Source organism: Colletotrichum karsti, assembly GCF_011947395.1.
Source record: "Colletotrichum karsti strain CkLH20 chromosome Unknown Scaffold29, whole genome shotgun sequence".
Classification (NCBI taxonomy): domain Eukaryota; kingdom Fungi; phylum Ascomycota; class Sordariomycetes; order Glomerellales; family Glomerellaceae; genus Colletotrichum; species Colletotrichum karsti.
The window spans coordinates 429,658-452,056 of NW_024065929.1; the positions used below are offsets into that span (position 1 = coordinate 429,658).

At 51.0% G+C, this 22,399-nt stretch overlaps 5 protein-coding genes across 5 annotated transcripts; 2 read left to right on the plus strand and 3 right to left on the minus strand.

The window, feature by feature from the left end:
- Window positions 1-1,577: 1,577 nt before the first annotated feature.
- On the minus strand, window positions 1,578-2,587 carry CkaCkLH20_08643 (uncharacterized protein; the record flags this gene model as incomplete). Its single annotated transcript, XM_038891358.1, has 2 exons — window positions 1,578-2,166; window positions 2,235-2,587. 2 exons carry the CDS (start codon window positions 2,585-2,587, stop codon window positions 1,578-1,580), a joined length of 942 nt encoding a protein of 313 aa, XP_038743370.1.
- Window positions 2,588-7,127: 4,540 nt separating this feature from the next.
- Window positions 7,128-8,261, minus strand: CkaCkLH20_08644 (uncharacterized protein; the record flags this gene model as incomplete). The annotated part of the gene is made up of 3 exons (XM_038891359.1): window positions 7,128-7,303; window positions 7,357-8,018; window positions 8,077-8,261. The coding sequence occupies 3 exons, from the start codon at window positions 8,259-8,261 to the stop codon at window positions 7,128-7,130; spliced, it is 1,023 nt and encodes a 340-aa protein (XP_038743371.1).
- A 1,900-nt stretch (window positions 8,262-10,161) lies between these two features.
- On the plus strand, window positions 10,162-12,105 carry CkaCkLH20_08645 (flavin-binding monooxygenase-like family protein; the record flags this gene model as incomplete). The annotated part of the gene is made up of 1 exon (XM_038891360.1): window positions 10,162-12,105. The coding sequence occupies one exon, from the start codon at window positions 10,162-10,164 to the stop codon at window positions 12,103-12,105; it is 1,944 nt and encodes a 647-aa protein (XP_038743372.1).
- Window positions 12,106-12,257: 152 nt separating this feature from the next.
- Window positions 12,258-12,864, minus strand: CkaCkLH20_08646 (uncharacterized protein; the record flags this gene model as incomplete). Its single annotated transcript, XM_038891361.1, has 2 exons — window positions 12,258-12,523; window positions 12,582-12,864. 2 exons carry the CDS (start codon window positions 12,862-12,864, stop codon window positions 12,258-12,260), a joined length of 549 nt encoding a protein of 182 aa, XP_038743373.1.
- Window positions 12,865-15,024: 2,160 nt separating this feature from the next.
- On the plus strand, window positions 15,025-19,927 carry CkaCkLH20_08647 (ABC transporter; the record flags this gene model as incomplete). The annotated part of the gene is made up of 11 exons (XM_038891362.1): window positions 15,025-15,993; window positions 16,058-16,340; window positions 16,389-16,622; window positions 16,680-17,443; window positions 17,498-17,660; window positions 17,713-18,060; window positions 18,111-18,171; window positions 18,291-18,362; window positions 18,429-18,479; window positions 18,531-18,595; window positions 18,651-19,927. The coding sequence occupies 11 exons, from the start codon at window positions 15,025-15,027 to the stop codon at window positions 19,925-19,927; spliced, it is 4,287 nt and encodes a 1,428-aa protein (XP_038743374.1).
- Window positions 19,928-22,399: the final 2,472 nt, after the last annotated feature.

Sequence of the window (22,399 nt, forward strand, 5' to 3'; positions counted from 1 at the left end):
GGGTCAATCAAGACATCCCTGCCTTTGATAGGTTCCTGGTAGAGAAAACCTATCTGTCTTATTCGAATTTCTTACTGCTGAAGCTTGAAGAGCAGTGGTCCTGTCCCAGATTTCTTGTCATGGTTACACAAACGTCATCAGTAACCTCGGTGACTGCCGTTGTCTTGTCTGCCCTAGGCCGTCTCTGACATGCACGCATACATGTACCGCCTAATCAGATCTGTCGTCGGTATTTAGTGACCGCACTCGAGTTGGACGGAGTAATGATCGGCGATGCATGTGAGACTGAGGGCGGCAGGTCAAATGAACATGAAGATGTCTGTTGAAATCGGTGTAGGGTGTTCTTACTGCAGTGTTCCATGAGCACTACATGTATCCTCTCTTGAGTGTGTATCACGCTGCAAGACACCGACTATGCCTGCATACCTAACACCAGCCTGCCTCCAGCCTGAAGAATTGAGGAGAATGCTCTACCTAGTATTAGGCTGACATGGCGAATACCTCACGAAGTGTGAGTTTCACCTCGGGCATCACTCATTGTCAGAAACTCTGTGCTCTAGGCAAAGCATTCCTCTCGACACTGAGCTTAGTAGCTCTCTTACTGTCAATCCTGGCATACACTCGGGACGAAGAAGGCTGAAGAACTGGCGGAATGTGTCTTGGTATGATACCCTCTTTCAGCAATGGAAGTTTGAAAGATACATACTGACCTCGTTCAAGATAGGCATTTTCTTCCCCCTTGTGATTTTCTCTGCATACTTAGTTCCCACTCTCAAGTCTGGCTGAAATGCGGCGTGTAGGATGCTGTACGCAGGAATCATAATTACACTCTATGAAAATAAAGCGTATGTTGAACTCCACTAAAGACTCTGTGCAAATCTGACCAGCCAAGTTTTGGATTTGGCGTGGTATTCATAAGACGACTCATCAAGAATGAGGAATGAAAGGGAGAGATCACAGTCAGAACGGGAGCCACGGTCGTCAACAAACCTCATGCGTGTACGCATGCAAGCCAGGCACTCCGAAATCTTCCCGCTAAGACGATATAGTGTTGCTGCAGCTGTTGTGCTATACTTCCATCGTCCGCTACTCTACGATGCAACCAATCTTTCAATTACCTGAGTCGGATAGAAAGACTAGAGTGAAGCGGATCGAACTCAGCAAATAGAGTAATATTGGTATTTTTAAGGATTAGTGAGAGACTGATCCTACAATTATCGGGTATTTACACAAGTTGGTGTAAGGGACAACGGGTTGAATTTGAGAGTAGCTCTACCTATGCGTCTCCATCCTACTGTATTAGAAAAAAACGTACATAGAGTAGAGTTATCATTCAAGCTCCTCACCAGCAAATTCAATATGCCGCACAATACAATGCAGCCACCCTTATTATTCTGGTCAATGTCTCGCCATACCTACTGGGTACACAATTAACGTTCAATATTCAGACGTGTACTCGTTGGGTATGGCGAGCCAGATCGATAAGGGTAGGTGGCTGCATTGTAATGCATCGAATGTTGCATCAGTTCAATATTCAGAAAGGTTTCTTGATCGGCGTCCAGGCTGCCATAAGCTCCTCACCAGCCACCGCTCATCATCCAATCTTGGAACTTCCTGGCATCCTTCTTTGATTCCCTATCGCGATACTTCGTAGTAGCCTGCTTTCCCTTCTCGTAATGCTCATGGACATCTTCGTCCAAGTCCCAGTCACCGTGCCTCTTGGTCTGTACCCGCGACATAATCTGGACACAGAATTTGGGCCTGGCCGCCGTCGCTTCTCGCATGGGCTTCATGTTGGCGGCCTTTTCTTTCTGAGTGTTGCCCCTGAAGCCTTTGATTCGCAGCCTCTTCAGCATGGGAAGCCGGTCGGGGATGTTTTTGAGAACCTCGAAAGGGGTCCCGTCGAAGGTGGAGTATATGTCGACCTCCCTCAGCTCGTCGCAGTTCTCAAACAGGGCAATTAGACCCCTCTCTTTAACGTCTGATGCTCCTGGCAGGATAAATTGCCTTAGTTTCGGACAGGCCTCTGCGAGTCTGATGACGGACTCGTCATCGACATCAGAGGCGCTGTTCGTGGCTCCGTATGATACATCGTTGTAGACGAACGTAAAGTGCGTAAGTTTGTTACATACTCTTGGTAACGACGCGATGTGGTGAAGATGTTCTCTTAACTTTTAGTTAGTCGGGGTCTTTTTCGCTTTGTTATCGTCTAAGTGGGGGGACTGAAAACTCACGGCTTTAGCACAAACGAAGAGCCGAATGTAATGCTCGTGGTGGCTGTTCCAAGCCACGCGTCGCGATGCTTCTCCCATTCCAGGTTACTCCGGAACGCAGCGGCTCTCACACCTTTGCCCAAAGGTGCACTCTTGGGCTCAGGCTTAGATTTGGGTTGTTTGGGTTGCTTGGAATGATTTTGTTGTGTTGGGGGGTTTTCCACCTTAACCTGCGGTGATTCGGCTTGTTGCATAAATGCCCAGGCCTCACCTTGTTCCGATTTAACAGTATGTCCTGATGGAGCTGGGTGCCCCGCGTACGGATGGGACGGTTGTCCCACGGAGGTCGTCTTCTGGGTACGAATTGGCGGCATAATTGACAGTTGAGTCTTTCAGACAAGTTTGCGTAACTTGACGTCGTGAATTTTGCAGAATAGATTGGCGCAGCTTGAAATGCTGGTCGGAAAGAGCGGTAGCGAGGTTTATATTTAATTTTTCAGTACGATCATAATTAGTGGAGGCCGGAATGGAGCCTTCGCCCCGTTTGCGGATTTGAGTTTGTGAATACCTATTATCCCTTATCCCCCCCTCTAATTTGCACATAGTCGCGCTAAGAAATGTGCACTGTGTATACTCACACTTGCAAATAGCCTCAAGTACCTAGGTGGCTTACGCACATACCCCGCCGACTTCATATTTGCCACAAAGTCGCCACCCCCTTATTCCTGAATTACCAACCTGGAAGCAATACTCATGTGATTAGATAAGTACTTCCTCCAGAAAGCCATATGAAGCAATACTATTGTCTCAAAATGGCATCAGAGGCACTTAACTTATCATTGCCAAAGCAATATGGGACGAGTAACTTCAAGAGTTCACAAGTCACAGATGTTAAATCGTGCAGGGAGCGCGTCTTATGCTGCTCCAAAAATAATGCCGGCTTTAAATCATAGCATCGGGACACACAAGATATAGTGCCATAGGTAAGACGGTAACTAAGTAGAATTCCCGAAACACAGAAAAGATTTCGATCCAACGAATCTTTACTAATCGCATGATTAACATTGCTATTGAGTGTATGATCCTCGTTAAGGAGGAACAGACGTTACTAGTAACAAGAAGATGCGCTCCATCAGTTTTGTCTCTACGCCGCAAATTCTGGGGCTTCTGTCGTGATGGACGTGTCAATTTCGGTACGGATTGAAGGCTCTGAAACAAGAACCGTTCGTGAAGTCGGCCACACAATTGACATCATTCACAACAAGCCCCGATGAGCTGAAACGTGGCAATCTAGTCACAACTCATAAAAGAAGACTCGGAGGGTAAACCCACACGAGCCTCGTCGACATCCTTCAGACACATAGCGCTGCTAAGAAATGGATACTAGCTTTCAATGAAGTTTATGAATGTAGTAGTATAACAAAGCCTCGTGATACACGTCAACGTTAGAGCCGTGACGCTGGAAAGTGTGACAGATAGTTGCGTCCTACAATCACACGTGGCTATTAGACCAACATCACATGTGCAATTTCGAAGAAACGATTGAGACATTATGACATCCTATTGAAACTATCGAAAACGTGTCCCGAGTTCCACTATCGTGCGAAAACCATCAAACTAGGTCAACATCCATTTTCTCGTCAAAATTCCATTGCAAAGACCTGATGAGACCACGCGCTAGCATTTTCTTTCGAATATCGCCGAAAGATTCGTCATGGGCGTATTTGAATAGTCGAGAGCCCATGGATAGTGCGTCAGCAAGTAGCGTCTGTCTTCTCTCCATTATGACTTGAAAGTCATCCCAGTCCCAGCCGCCCGAACCCAAGCCTGAGTCGGCGTCGGACAGGTCGCCTAACATTCCGGGACGAATAGTCGAGGGGTCAAGAACAACAGATTCTGTCCGGCACAGCTCTCTAGCTGTCATCTCGAGCAATGTCCTAGCTCGCCAACCGGGCAAGGGATGTTTCGTTGACGCTTCGTCGGAAATTTTATCCGCACATCGGCGAACAACCTCCCATGTTTCCGCCCAGCACGCATGCCAACGACTTGGCATATCTGAGCCGGGAAGGTAAGCACGCCACCCGTCCAGGCCCGGGGAACTCTCATCCAAATGATCCAAAAGACCTGCTGTTACTTGCCCCCATTTTATGACCAGTTGCAACAAGCTATGCCGCGTTTTGTAAGCATCTGTGATGGCTGATCTTCCGTCGAGGCAGATCATCCTTTGCCCACCTAGCGTTTCCCTAGGCAAAAATGACCACACGAAACGGTCGATGTTCCATTCGTTCAAAGGACCATCTCCTCGCAGTGATGCAGTTTCGGCTAATTTCCAATTCTCTTGTGGGTTTCTGCTGACCAACTCCTTGATCTCACCCACCAGACATTGGAGGCCTTCCACACTACCGCGTATCCATGCTATCCTGTCTCGGGCTTCTTTCCAGACCCGCCATAGCTGAGCCTCCGCATCAATTCTTCCTCTTTGTTGTGATACTTCAATCACCCAATATGTCATCTCATCTCCCCACAACGCCTCATTGACTTTGCCAGTAGGTGTACCGAACATGGATGGTGAAAACCAGATACTTGATGATACAATGTCGTGCATCGCCCCCAGGTAACGGAAGCCTTCCGAAGACATCTTCAGAGATGTTATAGGCAGACGATCAGAGCGTTGGTATGTCTTTGAAACACTTTTGTGCTTCACTTCAAAGACGACCGCGCACCCGCCTAAGAAACGGAATGTCCTCAAGCCGTCAAGAGGCTCTAGCAGAGCAGGGCGATCCCAGCCGTTGAATGTGAAGAGAACAGCGTTGCGTGGGAGGTTATTGAATGGCGCAAAGATGTATGCTGCCGATGCCGGAGATAGGTCGTTTCGATGGATGATAACCTCCTGACGACGAATGACTTGTCGTTCACAATCTGACAAGTCATGAAGCATTGTCCCCCGAAGAGTCAAGATCCCTCGATCACGGTTTACAGAGCGCTTGACGCTCCCCGTTCCTTCATTACCAAGAGCTTTTGACTTTTCGAAAGCGGTATCTAAGTACCACCAAGAGCCGTTTATGGCGGAATCGTTCTTCTGCGTCAGATGAAACTGACGAGCAGAAACTCGGACGTCGTGCTGAGAAGCCGGTTTGCGCCAGTCGGGTACCCAAGAAGGCAAGCTGTTTCCCCCTTGTTTGTTGTTGAACACCCCGGCATGTTCAAGAATGTCAACCCTGCCTTGATGCCGTACTATGTATGACGCGATACCGGAGTAAACTTGAGCCAAGGATAGTCTGTAATCTGGCACAAGTCCGTTGATGGATGCGTACCGAATTAAGCCAAATAACCCAAAGACTTTATCTCTCGGATCTGCGCACTCGCACGCACGCGTACGCGCCAGGAGCGGAAGCAAATCCTCCAGTGGCACGCCATGATTAGCTTGGGCATATCTGAGCCAGTCTGGCCCATAGCCGCTCTCTGCCACTCGGCGTAGTTGACGATCTGCCCTGGATGACGTGGCTGACGACTTGCCACAGATGATAGTGATCGATCTGGCCAGTGTGATTTCTTGGATAACCCATACCCGGGAGAAATATCGCCGTTTGAACAGATTCGCAAGGCTTACTTCTTTTGCCTCTTCTTCCAGAGACTCTCGGAGACTCTGAAGGTTAGAGGCATCGGTAATGAGTGGCAATCCCACATCACTGTCCGAAGAAGAGTCTCCCAGATAGACGATGACGCGCCAAGCGGTAGCATAGATGTCGCGCATGAGGCTCACTTGATGTGATCTCTCCGCGACGTCGCTCTGGTTTATGCAGATGGCATCTACCCAGACTCTCCTGTTTTCGGTTGTAGATCGTATCGTTCGCAAAGCTGCCTCGCAATTCTTGGTGACCAGAAATTCATCCCACCATCGGCCCGTGTAAATCTTTCTGCACCGTTGGCTGTCTCCAGCCGCATCCGCCCACGTGTAGGAGAGGGCTTCGAAGCCGGAGCAACTCCACAACGACGTTGCTTCCAAGTCAAAATGGATCGGGTCTTGGAAGCTCCCACTTTTGAGGCTGAGCACTCTGATGTGGTCTGGAGAGGCGAGAGACGAGTAAAGTGTTCTTTGGTCGTGAGACAACTTGAGTGAATGAGAATGGCCACTCTGCCAAACGGCATTGCCGTCGTCCGAAGACGATGTGCTTCCCATGTCTATAGCGGAATCTGGTGAAGGTGCCCGACTGCACATAGACTTTTCTGTGTATCCGAGCCCATGCTTTGATCCTGATTCAGGCCGCGTCAAATCATTCAGTCCATCATCGTGCTTGGGTGAAAAATCTGGGTCCTCAGTTGATGAGTCCTGATTGTCTGTTTCTGGATGACCATCGAATTCTGTTTTGGGGAGCTTCCCACAGCCCTGGCACATAGGCAGATTAGGAAGAAGAACAATATCAGGAAAAGAACAGGTGTTTTCGTGCCAGCTAGCCATCGTAAGAGCGGTCGTGGTGTTCACGTTGTGATGGACTAGAGGTGACGAGCTCTTGAAATGTGGAACTGGGGTCTTGCGACCCTTTAACGAAAGGCATTGAACTGCGCGACCCTTTACAGACTGAAATTAATTTAGGCCGATACCTGAAAGTGGCTGTGTAAAGCACTGCGTATGCAGTCATGCTGCATGTGTGAGCATTTTGGCGTGCATGCTGCGCCAGGCAGCCCGCAGGGCTAACTACACCAACATTTCGTGTGGCTCGTCGAAGCAAATTCCATTTTCTCTTATGTAAAAATTTCATGATGGCATGGAAACTTATGTTCGCATCAGTATCGAGCTCAATACTGGGGTTTGGAGTATGTGAGTTCACAAGACAATACATGATAGTGTTGTGTCCTGTCACCCTTGACCGCTACGTATTTATCTTTGAAGAAAAATGACATTGGTTATTGACACTAGAAGATAGCAATGGCGTTCGGCGGAGATCCGACTAGGCAAGGTACATTCATCGGCGCAGATGTGAGCATGAATGAGTACCGGCCGGTCTTCTTGCAGTACTCGGAAAGACGGCTGAGATCCCAAAGCTCACCGATAGGCATGCCGAAGAGACTCAGGAAGTATGGGTGCAGAACTGCAATCAGGTCAGCGAAAGCTCAACTGGACTCTTCATGGTGAGAGACTTACCAAGATCCGTGTAGCCCGCAGGACTGCCGTCGGGGTGGACAGGAGGGAATGCCTCGAAAGAGTTGGTATCGGACACGGCGGCGGAGAAGTGCTTGTTCCAGAACCACTTAGCCGTTTCTTCGGAGCCGTGAACACCAGACAACCCTCCTCCCCCCTTCATCATTTGGCCTATGTCTTGTGCCTCGGTGCTATCAATAGCCTCCGTTGACCCGAATCTGATGAGGAAGATGTCGCCATGCTTGAACTCAACGCCCTGGTGCGCAGCAACTGCCTCAATTTCTTGAACGGTGATGCGGTTGCCGCCGAAAGGGTGGTATTCAATGCCCTTCTCATCAGCGTAGGCCTTGTAGTCGATCAAGACACCGCGGCCCACCACACCGCCGCGAGTGTGCCAGTGATCGATGGTAGGCATCTTGTTCTCGGCGGTAGAAGCAGCAGTCATGTCCTCCGGGGTTGGGTTGAAGCCGTTATACGCGAGGCCGCTCGGCTGATGGTGCCAGTGAACTAGACTGTCCCACTGACTGCTGTTCTGGGTGTTGAACTCCAACTCATCATCCCACCCGACGGCCTCACTCAACTTGGCGGATTGAAGAGTGTGGACCTTATGGACGAGCTTTTTACGTCCTGGGACTTGAAGCTTGGATAGGCCGTTGAGAGACCAGCTGATCGTTGTCAGATATCCGACTCAGCACGAGGCATGGTTGCCGGTGAGCGACTCACTTGAGGGAAACGGAGACTCCATCTTGGACCTCCGCGCCTGCTGCCTTGACGACGTCGGGCGTGAGCAAGTTCAATGTGCCGTATGTGTCCTTCTTCCCGTCCTTGTCGAAGAGACCCCAGGCGCAGCCCTTGGGCATCCCTTCGACAGGAGGGAGGTCATCGTAGTCGGGAAGGTTGAGGACCATCTTGCTAGTAGAGCCCAAGTTGAATTGTTGTCTAGTGCCAGTGGTGAAGTGTGGCCTGTAAGACGCAGAAGACGTGTAGTCTGTCTCGAACCGTGTACTTCAGCTTATTCAAATACGTGACAGAAACACGTGTCGCATCTCCTTCGTGGGGTTGGCCACGTAAGGAACCATCCTTCAAAGGATCAAAAGACCCCGCGGCCAACGCTGTCAGTTGATGATATGGATCCCCTCACTCGCTTGATGGTCCCTGAGCTGAGGGGTAATACTGCAGCGGTCGGCCGGGGCCATTGCGCTGGACAGGGGGGTCTCCAAATCGCGACATGCGGGCGGTGATTGCAGCTTGACAGAGTGTCCGAAACCGCGCGCATGTCCAAGGCACGGCGTTCTACTCAGATGTTATGAGTTTCGGTCTCGGTAAAGTAGCTTTTGGCCAAGAAGATATGGGAAGTTTCGCTTCGGCCCCTGGCGACATGTTGATAGTGGAATCAAATGGCATAGAGGCGCAGTTGAAGGTGGATGGATGTACGGATAGATTTAGCTGCTCTAGGGCCAGATCTGGATCTCATCCAGCTGGCGGAAGGGCTGAAGGGTAGTCTGGTCGGGAAATCGATGAAAATCTCGATTCTTCAAGCTCTTTTCGTCTTATTATCAAGCTTATAACTCTACTAAGTTGAAGTGAAAGCCGTCAATACTATTTTGATTCAAAGCATCAGCGGTAAACTATCTTTTTCACAGGAGGTTCTGGCTCTCAATGCGGTGAAGACATCCTTGCACATCATCTCATGTCTGCTGAGCAACGACTTTCAGGCACTGATTCAAGCTTATTTCTTGGCGGAGTCCATCCCTCCGGAACCTTTTAACTAAACTTTTATTCGGCTGCTACTATTGAGATGACATTGAAGTATCAGAAATGTAAGAATGCACCGCCCACCGGCAGTGAGATCTCATTCATTTCACGTCGAATTTGAGATGGTCTGCAGCGGTCGATCCCGCCTGGATCCATGAAGAGGGCGGCATCAGCCCACCAGTCCCCAGTCTCGGTTTCGGTTTCGTAGCGGAGAACCGGCTGTCTTCCTGCGATGCGAAGAAATGCGAACTCGATAACCGACAAGAGCTGTAGCTTGCCGTTTAGCAGTCTTGGAATGGCAAGGATCTCTGCTGCAAGAGCCGTCTAACAGAGGGGGGGAAAGCAACGTTCCCCTCCATCTCCAATACGATATCCCGCGCTAGTTGATCGTAGCTCTGCTACAAGCTAGGGTGCTGCATGCACTGAACCGCGCGGAGAATATCCTGCAGGCTGGGCACACATAGGACGATTGACAACACGCCAATTTCCCCGAAACACCGTCTACAGAGTGGGAGAGAAGTAGCATACGAAGATTTTGATGCCGCTGGCCTCTATTACTAGATCCTACGGACAAACAAGGCGGCACCCACTTCCACGAAGCGAGCTGGCCACCGCTGTAACCCAGAAACGACGAACGAATACGAATACGTCTTCCGCGTCGATCCTGTGGAACTGCTCGATATGTTCCAGATGAAATCGAGCAACGGTTTACCGGGCTCATCATCCACCCCGACATCTCCCTAGCCAAGACCCCTGGGACGATGTACTGACGACGGGGATGTCACCACATTGCCGTCGTACTGGGGATTCCGCGGATAGGTGACTGGACCCTGGAAGACACCGGACGACACGCGCCGATGCATGAACTGCCACCGGGGCTGTCTGGGGCGGGATGCCGCTTGGACTCTCAACACGAATCCGTATATGTAGATCTAAAGCCCGAGGCCTCGCAACTTGTCTCTCTCATCCCATCTGCACACCAAAGCCGTTATACATCAAAAACCCCACACTTTTTCGGGCCGGAGTAGCATTCACCGACCCCCAATCGTCACCATGTCCGCACCTCCTGTCCCCGCGGGGGAGACCCACGTCGGAGACGCCGCCTTTGACTTCATGGCCCTTAACAAGAAGTACACCGAGGAGAAAGAGAAGCGTCTCAGAGACGACGGCAACCACCAGTACGTCGAACTCGAGAGCGAGGAGCGCTTTCGCAAGCTGGCCGAGGACCCCTGGGTCGACCACGCTAAACTCAACTCCCAACCTTCATGTCTGAAAGACGGCGATGAGGTCAAGGTCGTCATTCTCGGCGCTGGCTTCGGCGGCTTGCTGTACGCTATCCGCTTCATCCAGGCCGGCCTGAGAGCCGAGGACATCCGTCTCGTCGACGTGGCCGGCGGCTTCGGTGGCACGTGGTACTGGAACCGCTACCCGGGTCTCATGTGTGACGTTGAGAGCTACATGTACATGCCGCTTCTCGAGGAGACCGGGTACATGCCGAAGCACAAGTACTCCTACGGGCCGGAGTTGTTGAAGCACGCCGAGCGGATGGCCGAGATGTGGAACCTCTCGGACAAGGCCATCTTCCGGTCGCAGATCAAGAGCTACGAGTGGGACGACGAGGCGAAGAGATGGGACGTCGTCATTGAGGAGGGCCGAGGACCTAGCGAGGAGCCCGTCACCATGAAAGTCCGCTCGCAGTTCGTCGTTCTCGCCAATGGCGTGTTGAACCACCCCAAGCTGGCGAAGAACCTCGAGGCCTTCGAGGGTGACATGTTTCACACGGCAAGATGGAACTATGACGTGTCTGGTGGCCGGGATAGTGCGCCCGAAAACCCTCAACTCACTGGTCTCGAGGGCAAGCGAGTCGGCATCATCGGCACCGGCGCGACTGGAGTGCAGGTGGTTCCTCAACTGGCCAAATGGGCCAAGGAGGTCTACGTCTTCCAACGCACGCCCTCAGCCGTCGACGAGAGAGGCCAGAGACCTACCGATCCTGAGGAGTTCAAGACGAAGATCGCTAGCGGCACAGGCTGGCAGCGTCGTCGCACCGAGAACTTTAACGAATGGATTTCCGGCGAGCAGCCGGAGGAGAACCTCGTCAACGACGGCTGGACAACATTGAAGGCTTACAAGGCCATCATCGGCGGACCCCACGACGCGCCGTTGAAGATGGAGGACATTCCTGGCCACATTGGTAACCTGATGGCTTTGGACACGCCTAGGTCGGAGCGTCTGCGTCAGAGGGTTCAGTCGATCATCAAGGATGAGAAGACTGCCGAAGCCCTGAAAGCGTGGTACCCGGGCTGGTGTAAACGACCGACGTTCCACGATGACTACCTCCCGGCTTTCAACCAACCCCACGTCCACTTGGTTGACACCGACGGCAAGGGCATCGACCACGCGACCAAGAACTCCCTGGTCGTTGGAGGCACCGACTACCCTCTGGACATCCTCGTCCTGAGTACCGGATACCGACCGCCTGGCGAGAACATGGCTGAGCCCTCCTCTCAGTCGAACATGACAATCAAGGGCCGCAACGGACGCCTCATCTCAGAAAAGTGGCTGTCCGAGGGCCCTAGTACTCTTCATGGAGTACTGGCCAGCGAGTTCCCCAATCTCTTCCTCACCGGCCCGATGCAGATGGGCGCGTCTTCCAACTTTGCCTACGTGACGGACATCGCAGCTCAACATTCTGCTTACATACTCGGGGAGGCGATGAAGAGGGCGGGCAAGAGCACTGACAAGCTGGTCATCGAAAGCACGCCGGAGGCCGAAGCTGCTTATGCCGGACACATTATGATGCATGCTGCTTGGTTCGCCGCGCTTGGAATCTGCACGCCTGGTTACATCACAAACGAGGGCGAGAAGACTAAGCCGGAGGACCAGATGAGGAAGATGAGGGGTGCGCCCTTCCCTACAGGAATGAATTCGTTTGTCAAGTTCATCGAGGATTGGCGGGCTGAGGGGTCAATGAAGGGAGTCAATGTTACCGCATAGTGATGGATGTACTTTAGATAGTTGCTAGACACGATGCATAAACAAGCGAGTTCTCTGATACCCTTCGTCGCGTCTTCAAGTGAGGTGTTAATATTACGTGAATTTGTTAACTATCATAAGCCCCTACTGTCATCTAGATTCCCGACCTAACTTCAGAAGATCCTATCCAGGATCTTTTCGCCGCCATCTAGACGATCGGCCTCCTTCCTTAGCGCATCAGCTCTGAACCTCCTGAAGGCATTTTCGATGCGTGCCATGCTCTCAGGATCGTTTCTGATACTCTTTGCCGCCGACGCCGTTCCAGAGACGAAGCCGAGCTCGCCTCCCAAGAACAGACTCCCCAGGCCAAGTAGAGAGTACGCGGCAACATCCCCAATTCTCGTCGGGGCCATCTTGTCCGTCATGTCAGGGATGGGTTCTAGTGCCTTGTCAGCTCCAAGCTCCTCGCCATTCGAGAGAGTATAACCGCAACGTACCTGTCCTCCCATTGGCGAACTGCACATGTGTTGGCTTCTCGGTAGCCCGAAAAGCCGCAAACATGTCTGCGCGGGCCCGTCTGAGGCGGAAGGCAAGCAGGAACCCCAAGCCCAACCCAACGACGGAGCCAATGGTTGCATGCGTGCTCACTTTGGCAGCAGCGCTTTTAAGGAGATCGCGATCGGAATCTCGGAGGTCGTGTTCAATGTGCTTCTCAGCAAGGGCGGCAAGGTCGTCCGAAGACGGTGACTTGCGGAATGCTGCTAGCGAGTCGCGGGACATGTTGCAATCGTATCTCTTGTGATGTTCTGGTTGTGTATGACTCAGAACTAGGACTCGAATCTCTGTAACGTTCTTCTCTTTAAAGGATTGGAAACTACTTGGTTTTCCCCGGAAATGCTTGAAGTTAATATCAGACGGCACTTCGAGGCATCGACAGGGGCAGCCAAGCTTTGGGTTCATCTAGCGTGCGATGACGTCCTGCATACGTGATTGAGAGCCTGTGGACCGTGCGGAGAACATTCTCGCTCCCTGAATAGCTTCTCCTCCTTTCTTCCATCGATCTGTGCATTTCTTGTGCTTTCTGTCCGGTAGAGTTGGGAGGTTCTGCTTGAACCTATTGCGCGGAGCCAAACCAGCGATTCGCGGGCGAAACAGCCATGCAGCACAACACCGGGGCACTAGGGTAATCCAGATGCTTGCTAGAGAACAACTGTGCGGCGATCCGGACGATCCGCTTCTCTGCCTCAGCGATGCCAACCGATGCCCGTCGGAAACCACAGCCAGAGCCACAATGCCCTTCACTTGAAGGCCAAAGGAAATAGCACGTCGCATCCTCTTCTCCTGGGAATTTACGCTGGCGCGAACCTGCGACGGAGGAGAGCTACGGAGGCGAACCCTCGCGAACGCTGACGCGCAAAAACGAGCGCCAGCATAGGCCCCAATTTTGCGTCCAATTCTCAATCAATAGGAAGGGTGGCCGAGTTGGTTATGGCGCCAGGTTAAGGTCAGCTTAACATCTGTTTCCTGGTGGGGCAACCCGCGCGAGTTCGAGTCTCGTCCCTTTCATTTTTCGACTTTTTGCTAAATTGAGGTGTCTTCTCTCGAACGTGATACCGGCTGGTTGATTGACGTACGGTTTTGAAAGGTTCTTACAACCCTAGGACACGAGCGCTGTGAAACTCTACTCGCAGTGCAGTTCACAGCTGCATTTGTTTGGTCTGGGGAGCTTGATTGGTCTTAGCCGCCGTTTGGGACGGTCTCTGATCATGTCTTCACATCTCTGGTTCTTCTATGTTGAAGGAAATGGGGACCCTGAGAAGTTGAAGACTTGAGAATCCTCGTATATTTAATTCATATATCAGTTGGATAAGAGTCTGGCAGTTGGCAGCGACGCGGTTGATTAAACGTGAATATCGCTTCGTGCGGGCCACTGTAGAACGCTACTACGAATACCAATGTGTCGGCCTGTAGGTTCGGACATTCCACAACCGATAGGAAACAGCTAAATCTCCAAACTTCGCATTTAGCTTTGAGAGAGACATGCACCAGCAAGATGAAAACTCCAGTCTTGTAGTTTATGATTTCACAGAGTTTCTAGCCGGATAATGTCATTGCCGGCAACATCAAGAAACATTTCGACGCTTAGCGGACGTTTTATTGCTCTAGGCCCCGTTGTATCAACTCTTATCCACGACAAGCTTTTTTTGTTAAGAGGGTCTCATTTGACCTCTACATGCGTAAAGGCGGCTGTATTGTCTCTCTAGAGTTAGTCACGAGGGATTCAATTTCTCAATAATAGATTCGGGCAAGGATGCCCAGATGAATTTAAGATGGCGGCCCCAAGATCGCTAACTCGCACGCTGATACGCGGCTCACACGCAATTCCGCGTGGCCCCAAGGCCTGGGAACCCGACCTGGATGAACCGCTGTTCCCCTCAGGTTCTCCTCATGGCCGGATACCGGCCTGGAGATCTGGTCTTATCGGCATGTTCCAGGGTTCTTGGCTCCCCTAACAATTCTTTCTGCCTCCCTGTTCTGGGTCTGTTAGGCGTATTCCTTGGCGAATCATTCCTATTCAGACTCAATGGAGGTGATATCGCCGTAGGCATTAGATGAACGATATGACATAACGCTGCTGCTGCGGCGGCGGCAATCATGCAATACTTATCGAGTCATTCGTTTCGTAATTATGCTCGCGTCTTCTGTCGCCGTACTGGCGCTGCCGTTGGGACCACGACACGGATTACGACTGAGCCCAGAAACGAAACCTGCGCCGCTAAGCTGCATCGAGGGGTTCCTTGCTGCTATCGTTGATGGTGAGTGGTGTTTGAACATGATTTAACGAACTCCTTCGTCCAACTTCTCGTCATGACGAGAACCCTTGGTTGTCGCATCAGCATCATTCAACCAGTCTTTCAGGTCCATACGAAGTAATTAGCGATGGATAACTTCACTACCCTTGCCGACTGCGACGCCTCTTTCGGCCCGGTCGCAACGGCATGCGGTAACCGATTCGACTTCACCCTCCTCTTCGAACAATCGCTTCTGAACATCGGCCCTTCGGCGGTCCTGCTCTTGGCGCTCCCGCTACGACTCCGGCAACTGCTCCGCCAGCGCCGAAAAGTGCTCCGGCATCCCCTCAACGCCGCCAAGATCGCTGTTTGCGTCGCTTTTGGCGGTTTCCAGATCGCCCTGCTCTCCTTGTGGGCTCAAGCGCCCTTCGCCAACGGCGTTTCGATCGCCGCCGCTACTCTTGGAGTTCTAGATGCGCTGGCACTCGGGGTTCTCAGCCACACCGAACACGTTCGGTCTATCCGCCCTTCCACCATCCTCAGCCTGTACCTTATCTTCTCTCTGGCATTTGACGCTGTGCAGTGCCGCACACTATGGCTTCTACCGAATCTGCACACGTTAGCCGCCGTCTTCACCGGGTCAGTCGCGATGAAGCTTGCCATGTTCTTGCTAGAAGTTCAAGGGAAGCGCAAGTTCCTCATCGGCGCACTGAGAAATCTTAGTCCCGAAGCCACCAGCGGAATCATTGGTCGGGGATTCTTTTGGTGGTTAAATGACTTGATGACCAGAGGTTTTAAAGCGAATCTCTCCCCGGCGACGCTCTACAACATCGACGAGGGCCTGCATTCCGAGAAACTACTGCATCGACTGCTGCTGAGGTGGGAACAGCGTAAGGAGACAGGCAGAAATGCACTTGTTCTGGCACTCTTCAGCTCGACCAAGACGGCCTGTCTAGCAGCAGCCCTGCCCAGGCTGTTGCTTATCGGCTTCAAATTCGCACAACCGTTTCTGATCAACAGGATCATCAACTACGTCGACGGCAACAAAGGAACCGACCAGAAGTCTGTGGGCTACGGACTTATCGCAGCAACTGCCATTATCTACCTCGGTACCGCTGTAAGTCTGCCGCTCTGAAACATGAAAAGACACTGAACACCGCTTACTGATTCTTATGTGTGAGATTCTGAATGGGTTCTATCAACACCAGCTTTACCGCTTCATCACCATGGTTCGGGGCTCACTGGCGTCGCTCATTCTTGCCAAGAACCTCGAGGTCGAGATGGCTGCCATGGACGACTCGTCGGCGGCCTTGACTTTGGTCAGCACAGACGTCCGAAACATTTGCAAGTCGTTCGAGGCCATCCACGAAGTTTGGGCCAACCCTATTGAGGTAGGCATCGCCATCTGGCTACTGCAAAGGCAACTCGGTCTCGGGAGCGTGGGGCCTGCCATCACCATCATAGGTATGCGGAATCTCAAGTCCGGCTTGCTCCGTCTCTAATGCGTCCTAGCCTGCACCATTGGTATGACAAAACTGGCCCAACTGATGCCTCCCACCATGAAAGTCTGGAACGAAAATATCCAGACCCGTATCACTGTGACATCGGATGTTCTCGGATCGATCAAGGAGACGAAGATGCTAGGAATGGTCGAGTTCCTGCAGAAAAAGATCCAGGATCTAAGAATAACTGAGCTCTCGAGGGCAAAGCAGTATCGGGCAATGATCACTTACATGAATATTCTTGGTAGGGCAACGCTCTTGTGGCATGATTGGAAAAGCACATTGAACTGACTGGCCACAGGAAATACTCCGTCCATGGTCGGCCCTGTCATTACCTTCGGCATCGCGCTTCTCGCCCAGAAGATCAACGCAGGAGTATCACTTTCCATTGCTACGGTCTTCACCTCATTATCGATCATCGACTTGATCTCCGGTCCCTTGTCCCAGCTTATCTCGTCTGTGCCAAGCTTATTCGCGTCGCGAGGAAGTTTTGAAAGGATTCAGGACTTTATCATTCAATATCAGCGCTTGAATAACTCTGAGCCGCTCCCTCCCACACTTGGCGAGCATGTCGGCACCAGTAGGGACTTGATCATCGAGAACGACCAGGAGGTAGATATGCAGGTTGTTCGGCCCGAGCATGCATCTACTCCAACTGCAATTGCCGTTCTCGAAAATGCTTCTGTCTCGATCAAAGACAACGACCATCCAATCTTACACGGACTCAATCTTCGTGTCCAGCCGTCTACTATGACAATCATCATTGGTCGTGTGGGTTCAGGAAAGACTGTTCTATTAAAAGGGCTTCTGGGTGAGTTGCCTGCCAGCGGTGATTCGATCAAGACTCTCGAAGGTGGTGTGGCATACTGTGCCCAAACGACATGGCTTTCGACCACGACTGTGAAGGCGAACATCTTGGGTCAATCACCGTTGGACCAGGCATGGTATGATACGGTGGTCAGTGCCTGTGCTCTTTTGCCAGACTTTGCGAATCTTTCGGATGGTGACGAGACCGTTGTGGGAAGTAAAGGCCAATCTCTCAGCGGAGGACAGAAGCAACGAGTCGTACGTTATTCGACGTTCGATTTGATGCATTGGGGAAAGGCTCACAACTTTTAGGCTCTCGCTCGCGCAGTATACGCAAGGAAACCTGTTCTCGTGGTCGACGATGCTCTGAGTGGGCTGGACTCTTCCACTCAAATCCACGTTTGGGACCATGTCTTCAGTTCGACTGGTGTTGTTCGCCGCATGGGGGCAACAGTCATACTTGCTACCCACTCACGTGAGTTGATGCCATCATCAAGTATTGGAACAGGCTAACATCGACCTCGTAGTGAACTACCTCAAACACGCTGACAAAGTCGTGATTCTCGGAGATGATGGCACGGTTGTCAACCAAGGCCCGTTCGAAGTTGTTCGGCGAAGCGCTTATCTCGAGAGTTTGTCTCTTGAAGGTAACAATCGCGAAGACACCGAAGAAGCGAAACGCTCCAAACCTCAAACAGTCCAAGAGCAAGTAAAAAGACAGAAGCCGGCAGAAGAGAACGAAAAAGAGGCAGATCTTCTCAGGAAAGCCGGAGATACTTCTCTCTATTGGTACTACTTGAGGTCTATCGGCTGGGTATACGGCTCTGCGGGAGGAGTATTTCTCATTGGTGACTGCCTTGTGCGAGTGTTTCCACGTAAGAACTCCTGGTTCATACCATTCGCTGTGATACTGACTCCTGGACAGAAATTTGGCTCAAGTCCTGGACGGAGGATGACGCTAGAACCGGTGGAGCTGACACTGGCATGTACTTTGGAGTCTATGCTGGCATGTCTGCATTCGGTTTGGTCGTGATCGGAATCAATATCTGGCAAGTTTTTGAGGATTGAAATTAAGTTTACACGATGAAACTAACAGAAGGCTCAGGATCATGTTCGTTATAATTGTGCCCAAGTCCTCTCAGAACCTCCACTGGAAACTGCTCCGGACCGTCATGAGGTAAGGGAAACAAGAACTCGGCATCTTTGACAGTATCATCGAATGAACGATTTTAACGATTTGCAGGGCACCTCTATCCTTCTTTCTCACAAAAGACACCGGCGATTTGATCAACCGGTATGTATCATGCGACGTGTTTTCAATGTCCTTGACGCTGACGTCTATCAGATTCAGTCAGGATCTGTCCCACATTGACCGAGACCTTCCAGTGGCATTGTTCATGACATGCATAGGTCTGTCGACTATGAAACCCCCGACGTTTTGCGATCTTGAGCTAACATGATGTAGCCTTTCTCGACTGTCTTGCTGGCGTGGTTCTCATCATGATCGGTGCCAAGTACCTTGCCGCTGTCATCCCCATTATCCTGATTGCCCTATACGCCCTGCAAGCCTTCTATCTGAGAACATCGCGGCAGATGAGATTCCTCGATCTCCAAGCCCAAGCACCGCTTCTCAACAAACTGATCGAGACAATCGACGGACTTTCAACAATCCGGGCCTTCGGATGGCAGGGTGCATTCCGCGACTCGTCTCTTCATCTGCTGGACCAGTCTCAACGGCCTTATTACCTCCTTTTCTGCATCCAGCGTTGGCTCACCCTGGTTCTCGATATTCTCGTGGGTGCTATTGCGGTACTCCTGGTATCCATGGCCATGATGATACCCGACTCGACTAGCACGGGTGCCATTGCCATTGCGCTTTACAACGTTCTCAGCTTCAACGCGTCGCTCGCCACACTCATTACCAACTGGACGGAGCTCGAAACCTCTTTGGGTGCGATCTCAAGGCTGAGGACATTCGAATCAAAGACCCCAATCGAGCCATCCCCGGCAGAGGGAGAAGAAGCCAGTCTACCCCCCAGATGGCCTCACCAGGGCCGCATGGAGATTAAGAACATCACGGCATCGTACACACCTGACACGAGACGTGTTCTGAGGGACGTGTCTCTGGTTCTCAATCCAGGTGACAAGGTCGCGATTTGTGGCCGGACTGGCAGCGGTAAATCGTCCTTGACCCTGACCATCTTCAAACTCCTAGGTCTAGACTCTGGGTCTATCGTCATAGACGGCGTCGACATCTCCCACGTCCCGAACAACACTCTTCGCCAACGTCTCATCGCTATACCCCAGGAGCCTTTGCTCTTCCCCGGAACATTGCGAACAAACCCGTACCCTTACGATGACAGTTCCGACTCCGATGAGGTCCCTTCCGATGAGGCTCTCATCTCCGCTGTGACCAAAGTCTCCCTCTGGCCGGCAGTCTCCATGAATGGCGGGCTTGACGGCGACGTTTCGAACCTAGCCTTGTCGAGGGGCCAGAAACAGCTCCTATGCCTAGCTCGGGCAATTGTCCGAAAGCACACCAGCAGAATCCTCATTCTTGACGAGGCCACCAGCGCCGTCGACCAAGAAACCGAAGAGATGATGGCTGACATTATCGAGAGGGAGTTCTCGGACCACACTATTTTGTCCGTCGTCCACCGGCCACAGTCGCTTCGTGGCTTGCACATGGTTGTCACGCTTCAAGACGGAAAGATTCTGAAGACTGGGCCCCCGGAGCTGTGAGGAGAACCCCTAAAGTTTCTTTTCTAGCGTGGGTATCCGGTGTGGCGTCTTATTTTCTACAAAACCATGTTAATATCGTTTAAGGTTGTTTGAATTAGCCTCTTAGACCTGGTCCAGAATTTAGGCTGGATTTAGTTCAAGCTGAAATGGAGACAATTGAATCTGCCGAGGCCCAATTTGAGCCAGGCAAGCTGTCTAAAAAGACTAAAGCCACATCAAGAACTTGAGAGACAAGATATGAGATCCAATTTCCATTCGTACCACGCCTTGCAAGTAAGCTTACTCCGGTGAAGCTTTCGATCTAAACTAAGTGGCCCGCTCCCATTGTGACTGCCACTTAACGACTGTTGTGGCCGTCCATAAGCCCCCGCCAACGGCAGTTGTGGGTGAATAATAATTCATCGGTATCAGTAGTATCAGGAGACTTTGTATTCCTGTCTTCTCGTCTCGCCTGCCGCGTCACCACCGCCTAGATACTCCGTGGACCGGTGAGTTGCGGAGTAGTCCGCGACCCACAGGCGAATTAGACAAGCAAGTTCCTCTGAAAACTTCAGGCATACATCTCAAGGTTTGGCATTTGAATTTGGCATCTCAACCTGTGATGTCTGAACCAGAGGAACCCAACATGACGGGACGTCATATCCTAGTCAAGCCGGGATAGCCTATCCCTGGTCGACCGCCGGCGGTGGCAGAGGGTGATGTGGAGTTGTAAGATGTGTGTGACGCGGCTAAGTATAAACTCTAAATGCACCGAGACTGGTGACATGGTCTTCGACATTCTGGATTGTGAAGCCGATTTATATGAGTTACATAGTTGGAAGGTACTATTGAATTTTGTACCCCAGAACAGATGTTCATTGACTAGCTGCAGAACATCGCAGTTCTTCAAGCAAGATTGGGTCAATAGGCAGTTGAAGTCTTGTGAACAGTGAAGATCATCGCCAACCCGAAAGTTTGGTAAAGAGGGTTTGATCTTCATGTTCGGCTGGAGGCGACTGCTGATTGACATGCATGAACCTACCTGCAACACTTGGCATCGCCTACGCCGATCCGAACTCTTTGGAAAGCTTCATGGCGGGTGACATGCGTGGGGAACACGAGTCAGCATTGAAATACAGCAGCCGGGTATATCAGAACTCGGAGACGGTGGTATGCAGTAAATAGCAATGAAACGGCAACATTTTGAAACTAGCGTCAAACGTAAGGCCGTGATATGAAGTTACGGTGGTGGGCGCATATACATCTTCTGGAATTGCCACTGTTGGAAGTGAATATAAATCACAGAATGCAAGATTTGTTCGTCACATCATCCAGTCCTGTCATCGCAACATCTCATCCGAACACTACACCATCCCACCGGCAAATCATAAACCTTATCCAGTAATTCGAAGAATGTTGATCGTTTAAACATATCCATCACTATCACCATGCGCTTCCAGGTCGTCTTCGCTGTTCTCGCCACCTACGTCGCTACTGCTATGGCAGGCGCATGTGAAGACTGCCAACGCACCTGTCCTAGGCCCAGCGAATCTGAGTGCAGTAAGTAACCAGCTCTCGAGATGTGTTCGTCGCAGAGACTAACCAGATGTGTTTTCCAGATACTCTATGCGCCCCTATCTGCAATGGAAAATAAGAAGCAACGAGGATACGTTTAGGCAGAAGTTGAAATACAAAACCATGAAATTGCGCATGCCGCTTTTAGACTTATAAGTTGCAGCGTTTACGATGTAATTTCCTCGTCACCCATTTTGCAAAAATGTGAAGCCATCCTGAGAAAGTTTTCTGCACCTGTAGTAGCAACATGGTAGTTCAGTCATGTTGGTATTTCGAGATTCAGTATGTCTCAGGTTATTCTCCCAGTTCTTTTAGCTCTGAACGAGATTATTTGGAAAGAATCGTTCCTTAAACAGCCAATGAAGTTTAGACACAATCTCTCATGCCATCTCCCAGACCTATGCAACCTTTTGTTCATTTCCCAGACAGTCTGTGCGTTACATTTTATTTTGCAGTTTGGCAGCCATTCGACAGTGTTCAGTTGATGTAAATCTGACGGCTGCTCGTCATTAAAGAAGTTGACTAGTATGTTCCTCCAATGTCTTTCCCTGTCTGCGGCCTTTGTCATAGCCTGCATATCCATCTCGTCCTGGATAGTCACTAACACCCATCATCCATTAGATCTCTTATTTGTTTATCGGAAGAATGCCATCTCTGGTGAATTGATCTTAAAATTTATTGCCGTATTTCTTTGGTCCGGTGGCCAAATACCCGGGCACGCCTGCTGAAGCCGGCGAAACTTGCACGGTTTGCCTAGCAATCCAGCTCACCGACCATATTTCAGCTCCCCAGACTAAACGTTTGTAGTGAAAACGGAATGATTTCCTAATTCTACCTATCGTTTTGACATCAAGCAATTGAAGTATTCAGTGGCTGACTTTGGGTCGTTTCCCTTCCGAAAAAGGCAACTTCGTTGAA